The sequence below is a fragment of the Aptenodytes patagonicus genome, chromosome 1 (assembly GCF_965638725.1).
Source record: "Aptenodytes patagonicus chromosome 1, bAptPat1.pri.cur, whole genome shotgun sequence".
NCBI lineage: Eukaryota > Metazoa > Chordata > Aves > Sphenisciformes > Spheniscidae > Aptenodytes > Aptenodytes patagonicus.
This window is the reverse complement of record NC_134949.1, coordinates 58,324,423-58,346,842: the sequence shown is the minus strand read 5'-3', so window position 1 is coordinate 58,346,842 and position 22,420 is coordinate 58,324,423. Positions and strand designations below refer to the sequence as shown.

The following is a 22,420-nucleotide window of genomic DNA, read 5'->3' as shown; positions in this document are numbered from 1 at the left end:
CGCGGCGTGGCCTGCGGGCTTCGTGCCGGGAGAGGGGCAGGCGGCCGGCTGGGTTTGCTGCCGGGGCGCGGGCAGGGCTTGGCGGGGGAATGCCCCGGCGTGCAGCTTACGGCAGGCAGGGTTCGTTCCCGGCCCTGCGGTTGATTTGCTGCGTAACCTCAGGCGAGTTAATTTCTCTGAGCTTCAGTTTCCCTTCTCTTCTCGCCTGCTTAATTAACGAGAGCGTCGAGTCTCACGCTGTGATAAATAAGCCAGGACAACTGAGATGGTTCACCGCCTGGTGAATAAACATGAACCCTCCCCGACTTAGTTTTGTGCCAAGCTGGAGCTCGTGGCGGTGGAGGAGCGGGTGCGTGACCCGGCGGAGGAACAGGACGGACAGCTTCCCCGCCGGCCTGCCCGCTGCTTCGGGGCCACCCGCCAGCCCGCAGAACCCCTCAGCGGGAGGGATTTTCCCCTTGGCGCTGGCGTCCTGCCGGCGGCCCCCGCGGGCCAGCCCCTCACGGTCCGAACACCGTGGGCTCGCACGGCGAGCGGGGGGGGCGGCGCAGGAGGGGCTTTCTGTCAGGAGCCCAGGGCCCGAGGGGGCGGCGCGGCCGTTCCCGTTCGTACCGCGAGCGGCGGCCCCCTTTGCCGACCCCCAACCGACCCCGGGAGCTGGCGGCTTCCTGAGCAAGGCGTGAGAGCTGCCGGCACGCCGGGCCCCCGGCGCCCGGGCTGCTCGGCGATGCCCGTCACCTCAGCGGAGCGCCCGACCGGGACGGCCGGGCCCGCGGCTTGAAGGGACACCCGGTGCGCTCCTTCCCCGTTCCATTGGGTTACACAACTGTCCGTGAAAAATTTCCTCTTTCTCACTGGCTAGCCCGAAAGAGTACCCACCCACCAGGGCGGGCCCTGTCCATCTTGTGGCAGGGGCTTAGTCCCTCCCAGTCGCTCGAGTCTTCTTATTCGATTGGTCTTTAGTGTTGTTTGTCATGAGGGCCAGCTCTCCTATTGGGTAGAAAGCACCGGACACGTCGAGCGGGCTCTGTTGTGTGTGTATATATAGAAAACAAGTCGAGCTGGCAGTGGTTCTCCCATTGGCTTCGCGCGCTTCGCGGGGGCGTGGCCCTCCCTCATGAATAACAACTACCCCGCCCGCCGTCGTCATGGCTACAGGCTAATCGCCCCGTTCCTCCGCCGGTGATTGGCTGGCACCGCCTTGGCGGGACGGGGGCGGGGCCGCCGCGCCTCCCGGGGCGGAGGGGCGGGCGCGGGGAGGGGAGGGGGTGGGGGAGGAGGGCCGGGGCAGGGAAGATGGCGGCGGCGGAGCGGAGCCGATCCCCGATGGGGGGCTCCCCGGTGCCGGCCTGTATGTTCGCCCCGGAGCCCGGCTCCCCGGGCGGGGGACCTCGCGTAGCAGCGGCCGCCTGTCCCCTCCGCGCCGCCTTCGACGCCGAGGACGGTGAAGCGCTCAACGGCGAGCCCGAGATCGACCTCACCAGTAAGGTAGGCCCGGCGGGGGGGCGGGCGGCGGCGAGCGCCATCACCCCGCTGGGCTCCGCGCTACCCTCTCCTTGGCGGCCTCCTTGCCCATGGGGCTGCCCCCCGGCCCGACCGGAGCGGGGCGGGGCGGCCCGGCAGCCGGGGCCGGCCCGACAGCTGGGGCCAGCCCCTCTCCTCGCCGCTCCCCTCATCTCAGGAGAGTGAGGGGCTGCCTCCTCCGGGGTGGGGATGTCACCCCGGGGCTTCCCTGCGGGCTGGAATTGGGTCCCGGGGGTTCCCCCTCGCCCCAACATCACCCGGCCGGGCGCGGAGGGCCGGGCGGCAGAGCCCGTCGTGCCGCGGGGAGGCGGCCGGGAGAAGCGCAGTAAAGTTGAGCTACGAAGAGCTGAGAGAGAGCTGTGCCCTGGCCGGGAAGGGAGGGTGCTGGCAGGCTTGTCCGCTCTGCTCCTTCCCCTCCTCGGCTCCCCGGGGAAGCGCCTGCAGCGGGTGTTGCATCCTCTCAGCAAGCGCAGGGTTTGAAGCTGACAGCTGCTTTCGTGTCTCGCTAACGTTTTTCCTCTGCGCTGGTTCTCTGTAGTTATCTCCGCTGCCAGTCGTACTAGTTCCTGGGGCTTTCTTCACAATCTTAAAAGCAGGTCAGAGCTCGTAACTTTTGAGCACAAGGGCTCAATGACAAGTGACTTGCTCTTGCAAACCAGGTTAAGTCAACACAAAAAGGTTTGTTCAGCTTGTGCAGTTCCTTTCTAGGAATCAAGTGACAAAACTGTGTGGTGGTCTTATTTCTGTCAGAATCCATTCTCACTTCCGTCTTGCAGGAAGGTACGTTGTAGTAATACATGCATGCCAGAGCCCGCTACAGACTACATTAGCTGCCTTTCCACACCATCTTCTATTTTTTCCCAATTGGCCGATCTCTTTATCTGTATACTTTTTGCTGCCAAGGGTTTGATGTATTGTGATGCTGTCTCCCACTCTAAAGTCTCCTGAAAACTTGGTTCGGTCCACTTGTAGTGATGTGATCCAGAAATTAGTATAGCTGGTGTTTCCTCCTGTTTTTCTGCCATCCCTCCTCTTCATGCTTCCAGCTGGAGTTGTTCCTAAGTCCTGGATTTTCTTGCCCTCTGTGGAGAAGTGGAGAGAGAGGAATTGTGGTGTGTGGATGTGGAAATGTCTGTTTTTGAGGGGATGACTGGATATTTTACAATGTGGTACTGTGTTAAAATGAATGTTGTGAAGATGTCGTATAAGATAGTAAAGAACAGAAATCAAACCTGCAGTGTCTATTGAGCCACCTGTTCGTGCCTTAATGAGCTGGACAAGATTTTGATACAGGATGCCAGTATCGATCTGTGCTTTGTCTTGGATGTGGCTGATGTGGAAGAGGGCCCAGGAGGACGCTGAGGGCTGCATCACTGATTCTTGACAGCCAGGAACCTGACCAAAACTCTGATGAAGAGAGAGGAATGCTTTTCTCCCACAACTTCCATTTGTGTTGTCAGCCTGTCTTCCGTTCCTAGAAATCTGCAGGCACTATGGAGGCGATAGGTAAGCATTTTTTTTGCTTTTATTACAAGTTACTTTTCCATACAGCAGTGTACAGCTGCTATCTTTTCCCTAGACCTTTCATTCATCCCCATCTTGGATGAGAGCTAAGACTATGAGCTCTGCCCCATCTCTCCAAGTTAGTCTCCCGCTATGTGATCAAAACAGCAATCTCCTATGGTGAGAATGCAGTAGCTAACCTGCCCCCCCATCCCCAATTCCCCCATCTTTTTTGTCTTCCCCGTTGAATTGCTGCCCTCCAATTCCTGCTTAAAATGGTGATTCCCACTGCAGTCAATTTGTTTGCTAGTTGCTACTTCTGTCCTGGTCTGACCCACCCCCTCGCTGTGTTACATACTTTTCTCGCAGTCTTCCCCCAGTGCGTTCATTTTAAGGTGTGCTCTTTTTAGAGAGGAACACTTTGGGATTCAGTTATCAAGAGCACCTTGTCAGCTGGTCAAGCAAACAGTTCCATTCATCAGCACAAATTCATTATCGTGTCGATCTTAATGGGTGTTTGTTTTCCCTTCAGTACTAACACACTGCAGTAGTAATCATCTTTCAGGTCAAACCCATATCATACAAGGCTATTAGTGAAGCTGATACTTACATTAGATCTACATTGACAACAGAGCATTAATAGCACTTGAACTATATATGTCCACAGGAAATAGAAAGCAAAATATGACATTACAGAAGGTGCCTTTCCCCTGACTTCCCAATGGCTGGTGGTGGCCTTCCAGCCATGCAAAATGTCAGGCTGTGTTATTCCAATAAAGAGCAGCACTACATACCACACAGTATTTGGTTTGCCCTTAATCTTTATAGTTTGTCTGCCTCATGGATATGGGATGCTTCTTTTGTAAGGACTGCCTGTAGTAGTGCTGATATAACCTTAGCTCAATCTCACTGGTGTCTTGAAATTGCTGTTAATTAATACTATGGCCTCTTGCTTGCTGTTGGGCGGTGCAGAATGACACAGTCCAACTTGTCCCCCTGGAGTAAGCTCAGACAGCTGTAGCTATTACCCGCCTCTGGTGTATGTTAATCCCAAAACTGGTCAGAGGAAAGGTGGGAAAAGCCACCTTTCCCCAGAGATTGGGAAGGGACTTTAGAGATGGCATCTCAAACTTGTGAGATATATTTCCTTCTGCTGTCATGAGAATAAAACAATAACTGGTTGTTACTTTTTTGCCCTGTAGGAAATCTGAGGTTGCTAGACCCACATGGCTCCTACTGTTAACTGCTCAATGCCTGGCAAAGTGGAAAGAACAAAAGTGAAAATTTTTGACTTTGTGAAAACCTCTGAAAAACAAGAATACGTAGTGCAAGCATGGAGGGGATTGCTCAAAGGTGAAAAGCAAAAAAAGCAGAAAGGCCAAGATGGAGGGCCTCTTTCCCACCAAGGAGATGGCAAAGAACAGGCTCCCTCTGTCCAGGAAGCTAGCTAAAGAGATCTTCAAAACAGCAAGTAAAGTCTTGCAGTGACCTAGGAAACTGCAGAACTGGCTGGGGGCTGCGGGCTGCTGAAGCAGCCGTTAGAAATACTGAACGGCATTGGAAGGTGTGATCCATGAAAGCTGCTATTTGTTCTACACATCCTTCTCTTGATGTCCCGCTATATCATATCAGCTGTAAGCTTCGTCGGCCCCAGGGTAGGCTTTGGAGGCAGTCTACCACTGCTAACACCCTTCAGCAGCACCTTTGCATGGCAGTGAAAGCAGCAGGGTGGGGGAACAGTGTTTTGAGCTGATGTGTGTGGGTACCATGCTGTTTTGAGCCCCCAGCCCTCCTGCCTGGCACTATGAAGAAAGGCTGCAGCGAGCTGCTCAGCTGAAATGTCCCCTGGTACTTTAGACAACACCCTGCCCACTCACACTGCTGAAGCATTTGAACTCACAGAAAAATGAAGGTGGCGATGAGACTTGAAGAAACTGAAGTTAGCGTGCCTCTACACTCGTGGCCCCTGTTATTTTATTGATCTTTGAGTATAACAGTGTGTTTAAGAGACCTTCCTGAGTCCCTGACCTGTGCTGGTGCACTAGCATAAACAGTGAGCCTGTCTGCTGTGCTTCCAGGAATTCCTGAAAGTGCTTGCTGGGCAAAACAAGCCCTACACATCAACATGCAGCCTTCCATTCCTGTCCTGATCAAGCCTCTGAACAGTTGCTGATTTCCCTCTCAATATATTTACATCCAGTGGTCTCCTTTAAGAAGAAAACAAAACCAAAAGAACAACTAATAAAGGCAAAACTCAGTCCTTTGTAGCGTGAAATAGAAAGACTATGTGGCCTTCCAGATCAGAGTGCTTTGCTACCCTTTGCAGACTATGCCAAGTAGTTCAAAGCCTTAGGTAGGGCATGCATCTAAAGTAGGCACATGAAGGTGATTGTCTCTCTCGTAGCTGTCTGGCCCTTGCAGACACATACATGCTCTGTGTGACCCTTAACATTTGAGGAAAGCGTTGCTTTGGGTGCCTTAAACCTTCTAACCAGCACTTGCTGTCTGTGCTTTAGTTGTCCAGATGCATGCATTGCTATAGTTTTGAAAGCCGCTTAAGCGTTATTTGTGGGGTTTTGGGTTCCCTTACACTCTAGATTTCTAATAAAGGTCCTCATCAACTGTGTAGTAGTAGTAGTAGTAGTAGGTGGTAAAGGTAGTTCCTCCTTGAGTACACAACGTATTAGCTATGCTAACACAGTCAGGCTGTGTTAGTAGAAAATGCTGGGCAGGCTTGAAGATGTAATCATTGTGAACTGTTGTAAACCATATGTTCTAGGCAAATCTAGCACAGATTTCAGTCTGGCCTTAGTGCATAGTGAAGGGAAGTACATCTTTCTGGGCATGATTTTGGAACGCGTATGTAAGGACAGCTAGTAGAAGTATGGATGTCATTGAGTGTGGCACAGGCGTGCCTACCCATAGGGCTATCGGTAGGTGATACGCCTTTATAACTGTTACTAAAAGTACCTTTTTAACAGAAATTCATATCTCAATCGCAACAGCTATTGAGCCACTGTACCAGGATGCTCGGCCACCAACAGATTTGTAACCATGGAGGCAGCCAGAGAGCAGGTAGCCAATCGGTCCTGAATGGGTGATGAAGGTCTCCTTGGTCTGCCATGCAACCATTGCGGCCACTCTGTGCGAGTGTCTTCAGCTGTACTGTATGAGTGACACAGGTTTTTGCCAGAAATGGTGCTACACCATTCTGTTCTAAGAAAAATCCTTCCTGAAGCACTGTCTTGTTGTCCTCATTTTCCCCTTTGTTTCTTGTCCACTTTTTCCTTCTCTTGATGCCTCTGCAGGGAAGGGCAAAGGAAGTTGTGGTTGTTGCAATAACTGCAGTCAAAGCTTGTTGGTAACACAGCTGCTGGCTTGCAAAACTGCAGCTCTCCACTGGTGAAATGTCCAAATATGCTCGTACAAACTGCTTTGTATGTCTGCCTCTCAGCATTGTAGTGTAAAGTACCTAAAGTTTTGTTAGGAGTTTGACAATAATGCTTATTCATGTTCTCTCCTTCCCCTCTGCCCCCTCAGAAAACAAAAGGGGAGATCAAGTATGTGAAAGACTTAGGAGATGCTCTAGGTTTTGGTGCCTAGGTGTGCCCAGCAGTGAGGTCTGGCTGGCTTCCTTTGGCTGTCCCATCATGCTTTGGGGGAGCAGTAGCACTCTGTGCAGCAGAGACTGTGGAGTACCCAGCTAAAGAATTCCTTTGGAGGAAATATCTCCTCCCCTTTCTGTTTTCCTTGCATGGAAACATGTATTACAGAGAAGTAGAAGTGGGATGTTCACTTAAATGTGGCTTTTAAACATTAGTTACTTCAAAATGAGATGCTTGGTATTCTTACTTGCTTTGAAGTATATCTTCTAACATAAATGAACTCTGAGCTCAGACGAATAACCTTGTGCGGTGTCACAAGGAAATAGCTGTCAGCAAAGCTGGTTAAAAAAAAAACAACCAACCAACCAAAAACAGACCACCAGAAAGCGGTCCTTGAAAAAGAGCCCTTCTCTTTCAATCACGGATTGATTGTCCTTATAACTGAAGCTGGTTTTGAAATTGTTTGCTTGACATCTGCAAATGGATATTTAATCTTTTTTCCAGCTGGTGATGGTGAGTCCAACTTCAGAGCAGTATGACAGTTTGCTCCGGCAGATGTCAGAGAGAATTGATGAGGGATGTGGTGAGACCATCTATGTCATTGGTCAAGGATCAGGTGAGTATAGCTTCCTCAGGAAAACAACAAAAAACATTAAAATTATAAGAAAAACCTAGTTCATCTAACTGGACTGCTGCTGAAGGTAGTACTTACTTCTCCAGAATAACTTGGAAACCTCTATAAAGTATAGCAGAACATGTGGGACAGATTGTTTTATTTTATTCCTGCCAGCAACTGTCTTATGTAGTGGAGCTAAACATATTTTTTGTATAAAATCATACAAGTTCTTTTTTGGAAATAAGGCATAAGTTGTCTGGGCACACCAGGAAAAGATGAAAGATCTGAAATTATAATAACAGTTTTAGTGCAGATGTCCTCAATGTCTGATGGAGGTCTTGTTCTGTCTGTTTTTACCCCACAGGAATGTATTGGAGATACTTGAGATAGCTAAAATATATGCTGCTGACTTTCTTTGTTAGTGTGTGTCTGTGTTATGGAGAGAAAGGTTTTCCTTTTCTCGGTGTGTTAACTCGGGTGTGACTGCAGTCATTTGCCGTTGCAGATTTTAGCAGTTAGCATGGGTTACCTTTTTGTTCTTTTTCACAATTTGAGTAGTTGCATCTGTTGCTGGTAAAATAATTTTGAGCATGGCCTTGCTTTGAAATTTGAATTTCTTTTCTGAATACAAAAAAATTGTCTATGGCTATCATAAGGCTAAAGGCACGTTTCAAATATGTTAGATATCTGCTGGATATCAAGTTGTTATGATCAGACATTCTACTAGTTACTGCGTTTGAAAAAGAATACAAAACCCATGTCATCAGTGCCAGGGTTGGCTGAGATTATGGAGGGAGAGGGTTGTGTTACCTCAGAACTGTGTGCTTTTTGGGTTTTCTTCGTATCTTGTGAAGCAGCCAACATAGAAGAGAAGCCAGGATTAGATGACCACTTGTCATGCAGCCAGTATCACAGGGATACTGCTCTTGTGTCCAAGCGAGCTTCCCACGTGTAGTCTGAATCCTCGGTGTTTGGTATAACCACATCTGCAGGGGAGATCTAGCTAGTCGGGCTAGTAACTGCTTTCTCTTCTAGGATGCCTTGTGAGGGTGTTAACAGGTGGTTGTTGCAATGATGTACTTAGAAGTAGGCATTTGTTTCTTAAAATATGAGCTAAAACTTCTGACTTCATTTCAGATTGCTGCATAGTCGAGGAAGATGGGGATCTTTTCTGTAAATTGGAAACAATAGCCAACTGAAAATAAATCTCGATATCCCTGCCACCGTCCCTCCTTCTCATTCACTTTGAGTGTCTATGATTTTGATCATCATGGATACCCAACTCAGATGACTGAGAGCGAGTGAAGACTGCCAGGTGGCTCACTGCTTCATCAGTAGTGACCCTTCCCTTTCTCCCTTGGCTCTTACCCTCTCCTGTCCCCTACATCTCATTCCCCTTCTACGACCCAAGACCCCAGCTGTGGTGCTTCCTGTTTTCCCCACTGTCTCAACAGCTTCTCAGCCAGCTTATGAGCTAGGTTGGAAATCACCCGGCAGCTCTACTTGTTGTAGAGCTGTGCAGTAGTTAAAATGATGATTAGCTCATGCAGACTGCAGTTACTGCTTACCAGCTGATGAGTCAGCCATGCATATGAATGCGCACCCAGCAATAGCTTTGGTCATCCAGGTGCAATGTGGCTCTCCACCTTTGTTCGTTGTTTTTTTTTTTACCCACAGAGGAGATTCTGGCCTAAAATCTGTGCAGCTTCTCAGCGCCTGGGTTAGGAGAGAAGCTGAGAGCTGTGGTAGCCTTGAAACTCTAGATACTTGCCACTGGCTTGCTCTGACTGTCAGCTCTTTGGTTGGGTGGGCTGTTCAGAGGCAGCAGTGCCTCCTTGGTTTTTTCTGGCCTCGTGTGCTGTCAGCATTTCTTTCAAGTGCCAGGACGAAGGCAGTGAGACATGCCAAAAACATTGTTTTAACTGGAGTACGTGGGGACTAAAGAAATTGCTGTGCAGGCCAGACTTGCAGAAAATGTGCACTTGGGATGTGGTTTTATAAAATAAGCTGATTGTTTAAATTGGTCCCACATTCACTGGTTAATTGTGGTGATATTTCAGTCAGAGCTTTCCTTTTGTTAATGCTTTTCCCTTTATTGCAGTGCGAGAGGAGATGTTTTATCTGACTGAAGGGAATTGCACGCAAAGTACCTTCAGCATGTGAAGTAAGGGAATTAGACAGAAATATGTCTTTCTTGCCAATCCCTAAGTATTTGCTTGTAGAAATTGTGAAGAAAACTCCTCTAGATGAAAGATGGTGCTTTTCCAGTATCTTTTAAGACTTAGAGTGAAGACCATCCTTTTTTATTTTGGGCAAAGGGTGCTTATTCTGTTTACATGTCTGACATCTCCAGTCCACATATAAATCCCAATCGGTGTGAAAGTCCAGGCAGAATGACATTGCTGCTGGCTGTTGCAAGGTGGTGCTCACTGACTGTCCTTTGTCTCCTCAACGTCATTCTAGATGGGACTGAATACGGTCTGAGCGAGGCAGACATGGAAGCATCCTATGCCACATTGAAGAGCATGGCAGAGCAGATCGAGGCAGACGTGATCCTCCTGCGGGAGCACCAGGAGGCAGGGGGCAAGGTGCGCGACTACCTCGTTCGGAAACGTGTGGGTGACAACGACTTCCTGGAGGTCAGGTGAGGAGCCGGGTGGAGTCAGGGTTAGTCAGCAGCCCAGCTGCATTTTTACCGTGTGAGCAGTCCGTGATGCTGAGCCAGCAACGCTGATTCGAGTCTGGGTGTTGTAGCTGCCCAACAAAAGGAATTGAGCTTGACCACTCCTTGCTGATGAAATCGCCTTTTTGTTGTTGTTGCTGTCTCTTTTGTGAACAAACTGTTTGTGGAGATTTGCCTGTGTTGAGCTGAGGGCTGTTGCTGTCTGGGTGACAGCTTCGCAGCTTGGGGATCTTTTTGTGGGCTGGAATCCCAGTAGGGAGTCACATGTACACGTGTATCTGTATGCGTGTGCATATACACACACTGCTGGAATACAATAATTTTGACTAAGGGTTCAATTCTATTCCAAGACTGTGATGATCCAAGTCACTTTTTAATGGACATATAATAGCTTGTGTAACATGACTTGAGAGTCTGCCCAGATCTGGATGGAATGGATTTCCAACATTTGCCAACAGCCATAATAGCCATCTTTATCAGAGACAAGGAAGGAGATTGCTGTAGAAGAGGGTTTTCCCCTAAAACGTTTCATTGTTGTTTGAGCTTTTCCTTTTCAGGGAACAGCAATTTAAATTTCTGTGCTCTCCCTAGCACCTGGTGCTATTGCAACGTGAGGAATGATGAGAAAAGCAGAGGTATTCTAGACTAAGTTGGGATTTAGTCTTTCTTTTGAATTGCCACAGTGTATACGTTGGATTGCAGAGACTAGAGGTTGGAAGAAAGATACTCTGTATGGCATCAAGCAATGTTGGGTTCAGCTGACTGTGTTCTGGACACCAGTGACATGTTTCCACAGTCTTCCACATCCTAGTCCACAGAGTCTGGGATCTCCGCTGTTAACTAGTAACTGTGAAAGAATCTCTGCTCTGCTTGTGAAGGTCTAACATTTTTGAATCTCTGTTTGAAGGTCAGGGAGAAAAAGCTAGTTATTTGCAGGAGCAGTGGTGTTTGGGGTTTTTTTTGATTGCTTGTTTGTTTCTTCAGGTATCAGATTTTACCAGGTTCCTTTTTCCTTTCCCCTCCAGGGTAGCAGTGGTTGGCAATGTGGATGCAGGAAAGAGCACGTTGCTAGGTGTCTTGACACATGGCGAGCTAGACAATGGCCGAGGCTTTGCTCGGCAAAAGCTCTTCCGCCACAAGCATGAGATTGAGTCAGGCCGCACCAGCAGTGTGGGCAATGACATTCTGGGCTTCGACAGTGAGGGCAACGTGGTGAACAAGCCGGACAGCCACGGTGGCAGCTTGGAATGGACAAAGATCTGTGAGAAATCCACCAAGGTCATTACTTTCATTGACCTGGCTGGTCACGAGAAGTACCTGAAAACCACCGTCTTTGGCATGACCGGCCATTTACCTGACTTCTGCATGCTTATGGTAGGTAGCAAGAAAGATGTACGGTACCAGCAGGAGCGGGGCTGTTCACAGCTTTAACAGCCTCAACTTCTTTCCTATTGAGAAGTCCCTGTGGGGTTGTGGAGGGAAGGCGGCATCTCCCAGAGGTGGAGAGCAGCAGTCACTCTGGATATCTAGCCAGGGCTCTGAGGCAAGTGCCCCAGGACTGTCAGTCTCAGACAGGCCCAAGATGTGTGGTTCTTGAGAACTGAAAGATTTCTAAACTCCAGAACACCTTGCTAAAATTGAGGAGCAACGAGTCCTTAGCCAGTGTCCAACAGCATTTGAAATGGGCTGGGGCTGCTCATACAGTCCCAATGACGCGTCTACAACCCAATCACAGCCTACTGCACGTCTGACACAAAACATTCTCTGTAACCCAGCTCACTGCAGGAGGAACGTTTACATCACCGTATCTTGTATCCCTGGTGTAGGTTGGCAGTAACGCTGGGATTGTTGGAATGACAAAGGAGCACTTGGGCCTGGCGCTTGCACTTAACGTTCCTGTCTTTGTTGTGGTGACCAAGATCGACATGTGCCCTGCCAACATCCTTCAAGGTGAGTCCTACAAGCTCTCTCCAGGGCTGTTTCTTACCTCTGTATGTGCTGTTGTCCTCTGCTTGGGTTGAGGAATTACTGCTGGAGGAAAGCTGCTTTATCTGATTTTGTGACTGCATCTTAAACACCTTCCAGAAATCTATCCTTTTCCTTTGCCCATTTTGCAGGCAGTTCACTCGTAGTCACCATTTCAAAATTACCTGAGTTGGGGGACTCAGCTGGGCAACCCGAAAGTGTTTGCTACAGGATTTTGCTTAACTGAGCTCTAAGGGGAGAAGCATACAGTTGGGGTTGTGACTTTGCTTTCTCTCTGGGTATTTAAACCTGGAGGGAAAGTCTGGAAATTCTTTTGAAAGCTGCTTTCCTCCTTGTCCACAGTTTGAGTGTGATCTTAAGCTGTGATCAAACTTGTTCTCCAGCAGCTGTTAGGTGAAGGGGCAGCTGCTTGTTACATCCTGCTCACCTGGGCACTTGTCAGATATGCTGGCATAACTACAGCAGCTCCTTCCTCTGTCTGAACAACCAACCAACATTTAATAAATCATGGTTCAAAGCAGCTGCATATGTGGGCTATGGTAGGAGGACTGGACTAGGCACAAGTGGGGATGGCAGTGAGCAGCAGGGGCTAGCGCTTTTTCTGCTCAGCAGCAGTTAAAGCAGCACCTCTAACCCCAGCAGTGTCCTTTTAACCTGTGCTTGACTTTTTTTCAGGGTGTGACTAACTCTCACCCTTAAAATTCTCTTGATGCGTTTCTCATACCTTCAGGAACATGCCGTGGTTAATTGGAGCAATGGTTTTTTTGATAATCAGTCCTAAGAATGAGGAAAGTTAATGCTCCCGGTACTGTCTGTGGTTAGTTCATTATTGTAAAAATCCTAAATATGTTTCAGGTAAACAGACGCATGTGATCAGAAGATAATCTAAAGGTCTCTGTAATAGATGTTTGGCAAATAAATGTAAGGCCTGACCATAAGATAATAACTGGGAAGGAAGGCGAACGTTTGGCTCGGAGTGAGGAGAGAAGAGAAGAGCTGCTCTTGGGAGAAGCCACTCCTGTGTCATGTTCTGTTTAAATTAAATAGACACAAGATTTGGCTCAAGTGTATCTGTGAAGAGCAGATGGCATGATTAGATGTTTGTGTTTCTGTATCCAAAACATTACTTTCCCATAGGCAATAATTTGTTCACAAAAAACATCTAATTGGATGACAATTGTAGAATATAAATGATTTGCTCTTTTTAAGCCCTTACTAGCCTTTTTTTTTTCCTCATTTATTGTAAGGCACTTTGCAGGAGGCTGATGCTAGTGTATCAGGTAATGCCCCTGCTGGCTGATAGATACGAGGCTTAGAAAATAAATTAACAAGAGGCAAAAGGTCAAAGTTGGGAGCCATGAGATTTGTCCAAAATTACTTATTTCTGGATCTGGTCCACCTACACTGTCCTTGTCTGTGATGGTGATCTTTACCTCTTTCATGCTTCTCTAACCTTCTAGGGCAGGTTGATTGCCAGAGAAAGTGTGTTGAGGTTTGTTTGGTCAAAATTGATTTCTAATTCACATATTCTCAAATATTTCAATTCCTGTGTGCTGCTGGTTTTCATTGAATTCAATATGAAAAATCCTTTATAGGAAGAGGAAATACCTTTTAACTGCTTGAAGCTACTTAATAGACAGCTATAAAACGTCTACTTCACAGCATTGCACTTGCAGGTGCAAACATGTATGTCTGTTCCTGTATGGTGTCGCTTGGCAGCAGGCTAGCTGGCATGAAATGGAAGATGGAATGGCTCCTAAGTCCCACCTGGGCTGCAGCAAACTCAGTCTCACTCACGCACCTTTAGCCATCTTCTCCTGTCTATTTGTGGCAAGAGCACCAGTCTCCCTTTGGGGAGAGACCCCACAAAAGCGATTTGTAAAGACGGGAGATGCTGCCCTAACAATATTCATTTCACCCTTTAAGAAACCCTGAAGCTGTTACAGCGACTGCTGAAGTCCCCAGGGTGCAGGAAGATTCCCGTGCTGGTTCAGAGCAAGGATGATGTCATTGTAACAGCCTCCAACTTCAGCTCAGAGAGGTAACGGCAGTAGAGGAGAGTAATTTCTCTTTCGATCCTATTTGGAGACTGGGTGAGAAGATTCAGAAGGAGAGTCCCATTGTCTAGATGTGTGAAGGTTGCATCTGCCATGTGGTGTGTTGATTCCATAAGAATGTGTTGATTCTGAGATTGACCTGCCTGTGTTCCCCTCTCCGAGCCAGAAATGAGGCTGCTTCTGGGCAGTCTGCAGAAGATGGCAGGGTATTCGGCTTCCTTCAGTCCTGGAACCTTACACCTATTCCTGAATGTCATTAGAAGGCAGAGGCAATGTTGCAGGTTTTCAAACATGGGGTGTTGTGCATCTGACTGCTTGCCAGGCTCTCCCTTCCTAGCACTGTGTATTGAATTCAGTCCCAAGATTTTGGATGCCTCCCTACATGTGGAATTCCAGGCAGGGAGGTGAACTAACTCCATTTTCATCAATTTTCCTTTACAGGATGTGCCCGATTTTCCAGATTTCAAATGTCACCGGGGAGAACCTAGATTTGCTGAAGATGTTTCTTAATCTCTTGTCTCCACGGACCAGTTACAGGGAAGAAGAGCCAGCAGAATTCCAGATAGATGATACTTACTCTGTCCCGGTAAGGGGCCTGGTATTTGGAAGAATTTTCTGCTCCCTCTTTCAGGCTGAAGAAGGCATCTTCCCTAGAGAGGGGAGTTCTAGAGCTCTTCTGCTAGCGTGGTCGAGTAACCCCAATTACTGTTTTTTCTTTTTTGGCATAGGGCGTAGGAACAGTTGTGTCTGGGACGACACTGAGAGGCCTAATCAAGCTAAATGACACCCTGCTGCTGGGGCCAGATCCCCTTGGCAACTTCCTACCTATTGCTGTCAAGTCCATCCACCGCAAGAGAATGCCCGTCAAAGAAGTGCGGGGAGGCCAGACTGCCTCCTTTGCTTTGAAAAAGGTGAGGTGATCTGCTCTAGACTCCCAGAACAGGAACCACCCTCCTAATTTTAGAGTGCTCTTGGAGTTCAGCTGCAACCAGACTGCTTCTGCAAACCCCAGCTGCCTCATTTCACAGCGCATTAAAATCCCATAGAACCTCTGTGGGTCCTATGTCCCGGTTGCTCCACCTGACAGCTGCCAGGTGATAGCAGTGGGACCCAAGGTAATGAGGAATAGTGTTGGAGATGTGTAACAAAGCGGAGGCATTGCAAGAAAAGTCTCCTCTTGTGCTGCAACTGCCTTAGTGGCCTAGGCAGGGCATTTACACTATTCCTCTCAACTTGTAGGATGAACTTCATGATTTGGGGTTTAAAAATTAGCAAAATTTGATGCAATTCCTCTGGTGAAAGGTTTCTGTCAATAGAAGCTGCGCTGCTTTTAAGGGGATATAGTTTAAGCTATACCAAACTTCATGTGTTCAGTCTTACCATTTTGTGTTAACAGACATCATACTTTTGGAGAGAACATCTGCTTGGGTAACGTGCAACCAGGATATATGTTTTGCTTTTAAAGGATCAGTGAGTTAAAACTTCTGTGTCAGTGTCCAGCACTCCCAGCACTCTAACTAAAGCTCCCTTAGAAACTTCAGCTGAACTTTATTTTTGCAACCTTTGCATAACATCGTTACATACTGCTAAACAGCTCTGGCTTTGCCTTTTGGTGAGCACAAGTTAATATCTGTGAAATCCCTTAGGATCCTTCTGGATGCAGTCAGCCAGAGAAGCAAATTTCTTCACCGGAGAATCACACTAAGGTTTTTTGTGTCTCTGCTTTTCAGATCAAGCGTTCTTCCATCCGGAAAGGCATGGTAATGGTGTCACCCCGCCTGAATCCACAAGCATCGTGGGAGTTTGAGGCAGAGATTCTGGTGCTCCATCACCCCACCACCATCAGCCCACGATACCAGGCCATGGGTATGTGTCTCAGTGTTGTCTCATCTTTGTTTCCCAGTGGTAAGAGTTTATATCAGCTCTAGCCTGAGATAATTTTTCCTCCTGATGGCTCTGTCAGCCTGAATATAAGCCATAGTTCCTAGTTTGACCTTTCCCAGCAATGCATTAGAGAGAGGGGAGGGAGCTGACAGAGGAGAGTGCCGAAGGCTATAGGTAAAAAGGAGATGTGTGACTCCCAAGCGTACTTGCAGCCTGCCTGAGCCAGATCTCCATCGTGCAGATTCTTCAGCTTCAAACGCTGACTGAGGGACTCATTTTAGGTCCTGCCCTCTAGCCTGGCTGCTTGGCGTGTAGGATTCTGTTGAGGATGCTTCAGGAAAGTATCTGTTTGAAGGCAACTGTTCTAGATTATAAGTGTTATCTTTTTGAGAACTGAACAAAGGCAGCCATGTGACCCGTATAGTCTTTGGTACACAGTAAATTTTTACATTCCAAACTCAGCGCTGTTAGCTGTAGGGTAGCAAGAGCTGCCTTAGATGTCTGTCTGAAGCTTATTCCACTAATGGCACTGGCTGTTGAAAGCCTTTGTGCATTACATTCACAGTGCATTGTGGCAGCATCCGTCAGACGGCCACGATTCTCAGCATGGACAAGGACTGCCTGCGGACAGGGGACAAAGCCACAGTGCACTTTCGCTTCATCAAAACCCCAGAATATTTGCATATAGACCAGCGTCTGGTCTTCCGTGAAGGCCGCACCAAAGCTGTGGGTACCATCACTAAGGTAAAGGCTGAAGAGTCCGACTTTTTTTTGCCCATTAGCTACTTTTGGTGCTGAGAAGCCAGCAGGAGAATCTGGATAGCTCTGGAAAATTGAGGGAAGAGGTTGTCCTTCGATCACAAATATCAGCCCTGACATGGGTTGCAGATGATCAATGTGCTTTGTCATGTGGTGGGTCTTAGCTGGTGTGAATGAGGGAATGCGAAGGCGGGGGGTGAGCCAGATGCCTCTGGTTCTTACGGCTTGGTCTCTTTCTGACAGCTTGTAGCTGGTTCCTTTGAGTCATGTTGTGGAGGGCTGAGTGTCACCTCAGCCGAGTGGCCCTTTCCACCCTGTAAGGGTTCTTGAGGACAGCTCAGGGGCCTAGATTTCTTTGAACAGCTGCTTCTGCATTCTTCTCCCGATGGCTATTGGTATCAATTCTCTCAAAGCTTTTTGTTAAAAAGCAGCATTGAACCTTGCCATATTGGCCTAGCTATTTTCATGCTGATTTTGGCATCTCCCTTTGTAATTTACAGTTACTCCAGACCACCAATAACTCACCAATGAACTCCAAACCACAGCAGATCAAGATGCAGTCAACCAAGAAGGGAGCCGTTACGAAACGAGAGGATGGTGTTCCCCCAGCTGGGACAGCAACTGGAGGCGCACCAGCTGGGGATGAGACCCCCTCAACAGCCGCAGCGCCACTTACACCTACTGCCCTGCAACCATTGGTAAGTGAGGAAAACATCATGTCTGTCCTAGCTCTTTGCATCCTGGTTTCATCTGTTGGAGGAAGGGCACTGTAAAGCACAAGCATTATCCCCTCACACCCTTGAACTCACCTTGGGACTCAATGTGCAACAGAAACAAATAGAAATATAAGTAGTTTCACAGCAGAAATCAGAATTCTCTGATGACTGGATGACTCCTCGTGGCTGAGCTTTCAGCCGCTAGCAGTTTAGGATCCTGGAACAATTTGGGTTGGACTTCAGGAAGTGTCTAGTCTAACCTCCTGCTCTAAGTAGGATTAGCTGTGAGGTCAGACAGGTTGCTCAGGGTTTTATCCAGTCATGTCTTGAAAACCTCCAAGGAGGAAGACTGCATAACCTCCCTTGGCAACCTGTTTCACTACTTGACTGTGCTCACAGTGAAGAAGCGTCTCCATATAGCCAGTAGCTGAACTAGTGAAGCATGTAACAACCAGTCACAGAATGGGTCTCTGCTGTCTGAATGAGAGGTGGAACATCCCTACACTAGAGAAATTACAACCTCAGTAGTAGTATCAGACACAGGTTGTCTGCCCTGTCAAGGAGGAAGGATGTCCAAGGAGGAGGAAAGGCTTATCTCTTTTGAGAGAAATTTATCCAGGTTGTTTTGTTGGTTAGGACTTCTCAGCTCAGCTTGTCCAAGAAGGTTACCTAGCCTTTCTGGGCTGAAAGGAATGGAAACTGAATTCTAACTGCAGGCTTTGGGAGCTACTTATCAGCTTTATTACATGGGACTTCTCCTTTTAGTGTACTTATCTAGTAAGTAAAAGGTTCAGGAACTGACTCTGTCAGTGTTCTCTCTCTTAATTTTACCTGTCTTAGTTGTCATTGGTCAAATCTTGCCCTCTTGAGCCAGGCTGGCTGCTGAAAGAGGGCCCTCTGGCAGGGGTTCTCTCCCTTTGCATACGCCTGTGGCTTCTTACTGATCGCCCATCTCCTCCTTGTCTTGTAGTGTCACTGTGGTTGTAAGTAGTGCTCCCAGCTTGCTCTTTGTTTCATCCCTCCCCCTGAGAGTTTGTGTTGCTTTTGTTCTTGCTTACCTCTGCCTCTCTCTCCTTGCTGTTTCCCCTCAGCCTGCACTGGATGAAGAGCCCCACATCCGTGAGGGCAATAAGGTATTTGGCTGCTTTAAAAGAGAACGGTGGGCTTGCTGGCCTGAGGCTGGGAACAGAGTCAGGTTAGCAAGAGAGCCCTGGTAGGGGGGTGGGGGAGCTCTCCTTCCATTCTGCACAAAGCCAAGGGAGCCTGAGGCCTCGATTTCCCAGATGCCGAGCCCCATGGCATCTGCTGACTCTCAAGGGAGTGAAGCATTCAGAAAATTGGGAAATCGGGTCCTCCCCAGCTTGAAGGGCTGAACTTCATGGTGTATCTATCTGTCTCTTCTCCTTCCTTCATGGTGTGTCTGTCTGCCTTATCTCCTTCCTGCAGTGGTAGGAAGCTGATCAGTCACAACCGCCCTCCCGCTGCCTGAATGTGTGTGTAATCCATCTGAACTCCTGCTGTGTTGATACTCTGATTCGGAGGTTGCTGTGCACTAAAGTCTATCTTCTTGTTTTCTCAGTCAAAAGTCGGAGGAGGAGGCCGGCGACGTGGAGGTCAGCGCCATAAAGTGAAGTCTCAGGGAGCCTGTGTGACTCCTGCCAGTGGCTGCTGAATGTCTTACTCCTCCTCCCTCTGAGGAATTCCTCCCCTTCCCTTCATTTCTTATCCAAAAGATCCAGAGCAGCTTAAACCAAAACCCATACCAGCTGATTGGCTGCAGAAAAATCGTCCCTCCTCCCTGAAGGAAGCGATGGAGAGGAGCATAATTTATAAGCTAATGAAGGTGGTAAGACACACAGAACTGAGTAACTGACACCTTCCTCCTCCCCTTATCGACACATTTTTGTACATCATGGGCTTAGTTTTTATTCTTATTAGTTTTTATTATATTTTGTGTGCATGAAGATGAGAGGAGAGTCTGGATAGAACTGCGAAGAGCCAGTTAGCTGCCTCCCTCCTCCCTCACCCAATTCTGTCCACAGGACTTGCTGCTCTCCTCCTATTTGCTGTCTCAGATCCAGGGGTTATCAAACGCCTGAAATTTCAGACTTGCAAAGGTTAAAACACATTGCTTAGGATGGCTCCATAGGGCATTGTTTCCTCACCACTGTGGCCCCGTGCCAAATATGTTTCTGGATTCCCTCCATCTTAAACTATTTCTGAGTGGGTTTAATTTAATGTTGTAGTGACTGAAGTTTGAAGGAGATGGTAAGAAAGTTCATTAGTTGGAGATCTAAGAGGGAAACAAATTGGAAAGCAGTTCTTGATGTTAAGTTGAGGAATCCTATACTAAATATCCTTGTCAAATATGTTGATAGCACTTAAGATTTTAATTAGAGACAGAATTAAATGGGCAGTCATTTGCCCATCCTGTTCCCCTTCCCATCATGCTGCTTTTCCTATTGTTTGTTCAGTGCACGTTGGAGCAAATCTAGCCTGCCTCTCAAGGCTGCGGCAGCTCAACTGACAGTATTAAGAATATAGTGCAGGAACACTCAGTCCGTCCTTGAGCCAGAGAATGCCTTCTCACCTCGACGGACAGAGGTCACAGGTGGTAATACACCTTTGGAACAGAGACACCAGGCAAACATGACCCCCCCCTTGATTTTGTTTACTCCAAGATTTCCCAAATCTTTTCTGGAGCTCACTGGCCAAACTTTGCCATGGCAGAGGTAGGATTTGTCTTCTCACCTCTTGGCCAAAGAGGGCAATGATGAATTGGTACCAAACTTATAGAAGTGCTTTCAGGTTTGGAAGTACGTGGTAATTTTTCTGACTTTCATTTATTTTTTCTTAAGATTGTATTTTTTTTTAATGACACATTCTGGCTTTTCCAGGAAGGCCCTGCAAGGACGGTCTATGAATTAACTTTATTGTTATCATGTTTTTTAACCCTGGGTTGTGCAAGTGATCAATTCCCTGCTTATTCTGATCTCTCTTCTTCTAACCCTGCCTCGCCTCTTGGCTCCCGTGAGGCCAGGAGTTATCCTCTGCCGACTTCTGGTGAGCTGTGGGAGCATGGTAGCATTTTGAGGGAGGAGGTGGCATCCTCATCAAATCATTGCTCTCCCCAGCAGGTGCGGTCAGCCTCTGTTTCTTTGAGGGCTTCCTCCTCCAATGAAGGACTTTTATTTTAATTAGAGGGAGACTGAAAAGTTTCTGTCCCTCCTTAGTGGGTTGTTCCTGGTTCTCACTCTGTGGCACCTGTGTGGAGTTTATTCCAGTTCACCTTGTGATTCGAGGTAGGCTTTCAAGCCGACTGAGGACAGCAGGCTCGGGGGGGGGGAGGGGGGGAGGGGAGAGAGCACTTCTCCCGGTGCCAGCACCAGCACTCCAAGAGGATTAAGCGGCATGGGAGAAGTGAGGAACGTGGTTTGGAGACGAGGGTACTTTGCCTTAGAGACTGCAGTGGCCTGAGTGTGGGTGGAAGGAGGGGGGTCAGACGGTCCTTTCCAAGCTATGTGCCTAAATACCAGCACTCTCCTGGCGAGGGAGGAACTATAGGCGGCTACAACACTAATAGCACCCGCATTGTGAGGGGGTGTGAAGTGTGGCTAAGCAGGGCATGAGGGCCTGGTTCGTTTATCTTCTGGCCCTGTAGCAGCATCAAACTGCATCTGATTTCACTGCCCTCTGCTTCCGAGGGGAGCAGGGAGCTCCAGGCGGTTTTCTCTTTCTCCATTCCTTGTGCTCCAAATGAAGGAGCCTGCCGAGACTGGAAGAGGGTTTACTTCAGTTTGTGCAAAGGAGTTGGTGTGATCTCTCTTTTGTGACCAGCATTCAAAGATCACTCAGGCTGGTGTGATCTATAAAATAAATTTTAAAAAAGTTTGTTCCAAGTTAAAGTATGTCTTGTTGCTTTTTGTCCCTCTGGAAAACCAGCAGTTGCTGCTGCGTTCGTAGTGACAGCAGGGGAGAGCATGCCATGCTGCAGGAGAGCTGCCGCTGAGCCTCTGCACAGCCCTGAGCTTTTACTGTGCCTAAGATTTAGTGCTTCTCGGTGGCAGAGTGTTGAAATGAGAATGCTTGCATGGTGTGAGCTATGCTGTGTGAGATGTGTATGTGTGTGTGAAGAGCTGCTATAGCAAATCATTTGGGTCCAACTCTATTGGAGACACTTTGCTAGAGGATGCAGTTTTAGCACAGCACTTCCACTGCCTGCATAAGCTTGTGCTTCCCCAGGCCGTCGCAGCAATTTGTACCTCACCTGTTTCTGTAAATACAGCAGGACTCTCCGGGGCTTGGAATGGGCCTTTTCATGCCTCCTCGGTTGATCTCAGAGGTTTATGAAGGCTTTTCCTGCCCTGTATGGCCCTTTCCTAACATAGGTAAGTGTTGGGCTGGGAGCTGGTGGTAGCTGGAGTGAAGGCCCACCCAGCCTCTTTACTCCCGATGTATCAGGCAGTATGGACACCTGCAGGGAGTGGAGATGCTGCTGGAGGTGTGCCCACCCTGCTGCTAATGTCCTTGGTCCTGAGCACCCAATACCCCATCCCTTCCCATTTGTTGTCCATAGCAGTTTTTTCTGTCTGTCCCCCTCCCCATTTTTCTGTGTCCCTCCCCCAGCTGGGACACTGATGTGCCCAGCATCCCTCCACCCAGGGAAAACCAGTGAGGGCAGATCCAGGGCCAGCCCTTCCCTATGGTGGCCGCCTGCAAGGAGCTGCATGGGCACTCCTCAACACAAGCCTGCCTCCAGCCCATCCTGGTTAAGCAGACACCAGTGCGACCCTCCTCAAGTTCAGCCAGTCCAATTTCCCTTTTTGTGCTCTAGGTTAACTTCCTCATGCTGAGGACAACTAAGTATTTCCTTTCTACTTGCTCTTAGCTGCCTGCTGAGTAATTTACAGCCCACATTAAGGAAAAGAGAGCAACCTGCAGCTACCCTTAATTGTGGTTTGTGTCAGGCTTTGTCCTTGCCCTCCATGCTGCCCCAGCCTCATTTGCCACTCCTCAGGGCCAAGCCAGGCTCTGCTGATGCCCAGAGATGGCTTGGAGGTCACTGGAGGATGGACTGCGCACACAGC

General features: G+C 48.3%; 1 protein-coding gene across 5 annotated transcripts; it reads left to right on the top strand.

The window, feature by feature from the left end:
* The first annotated feature begins 1,296 nt into the window (after positions 1-1,296).
* Positions 1,297-20,666, top strand: GTPBP1 (GTP binding protein 1). 5 transcript variants are annotated; one of them, XM_076337655.1, is made up of 13 exons: positions 1,297-1,488; positions 7,137-7,248; positions 9,712-9,892; positions 10,957-11,305; positions 11,758-11,881; positions 13,844-13,958; positions 14,416-14,560; positions 14,703-14,885; positions 15,705-15,840; positions 16,424-16,602; positions 17,118-17,315; positions 18,425-18,466; positions 18,913-20,666. In XM_076337655.1, the coding sequence occupies exons 1-13, from the start codon at positions 1,297-1,299 to the stop codon at positions 19,003-19,005; spliced, it is 2,049 nt and encodes a 682-aa protein (XP_076193770.1). In that variant the 3' UTR covers positions 19,006-20,666. The 5 variants fall into 5 exon arrangements, with proteins under 5 accessions (XP_076193770.1, XP_076193778.1, XP_076193795.1 ...); XM_076337680.1 differs by lacking the exon at positions 1,297-1,488 and adding an exon at positions 2,985-3,030; XM_076337672.1 differs by lacking the exon at positions 1,297-1,488 and adding an exon at positions 4,362-4,380.
* The last annotated feature ends 1,754 nt before the right edge of the window (positions 20,667-22,420 follow it).

Excerpts from the sequence above, each read along its gene's own strand:
- GTPBP1 (XM_076337655.1), top strand. The coding sequence starts at position 1,297 with ATGGCGGCGGCGGAGCGGAGCCGATCCCCGATGGGGGGCTCCCCGGTG. Across the intron at positions 1,489-7,136 it reads AGATCGACCTCACCAGTAAG|CTGGTGATGGTGAGTCCAAC; the intron begins GTAGGCCCGGCG and ends TCTTTTTTCCAG. Across the intron at positions 17,316-18,424 it reads CTACTGCCCTGCAACCATTG|CCTGCACTGGATGAAGAGCC; the intron begins GTAAGTGAGGAA and ends GTTTCCCCTCAG.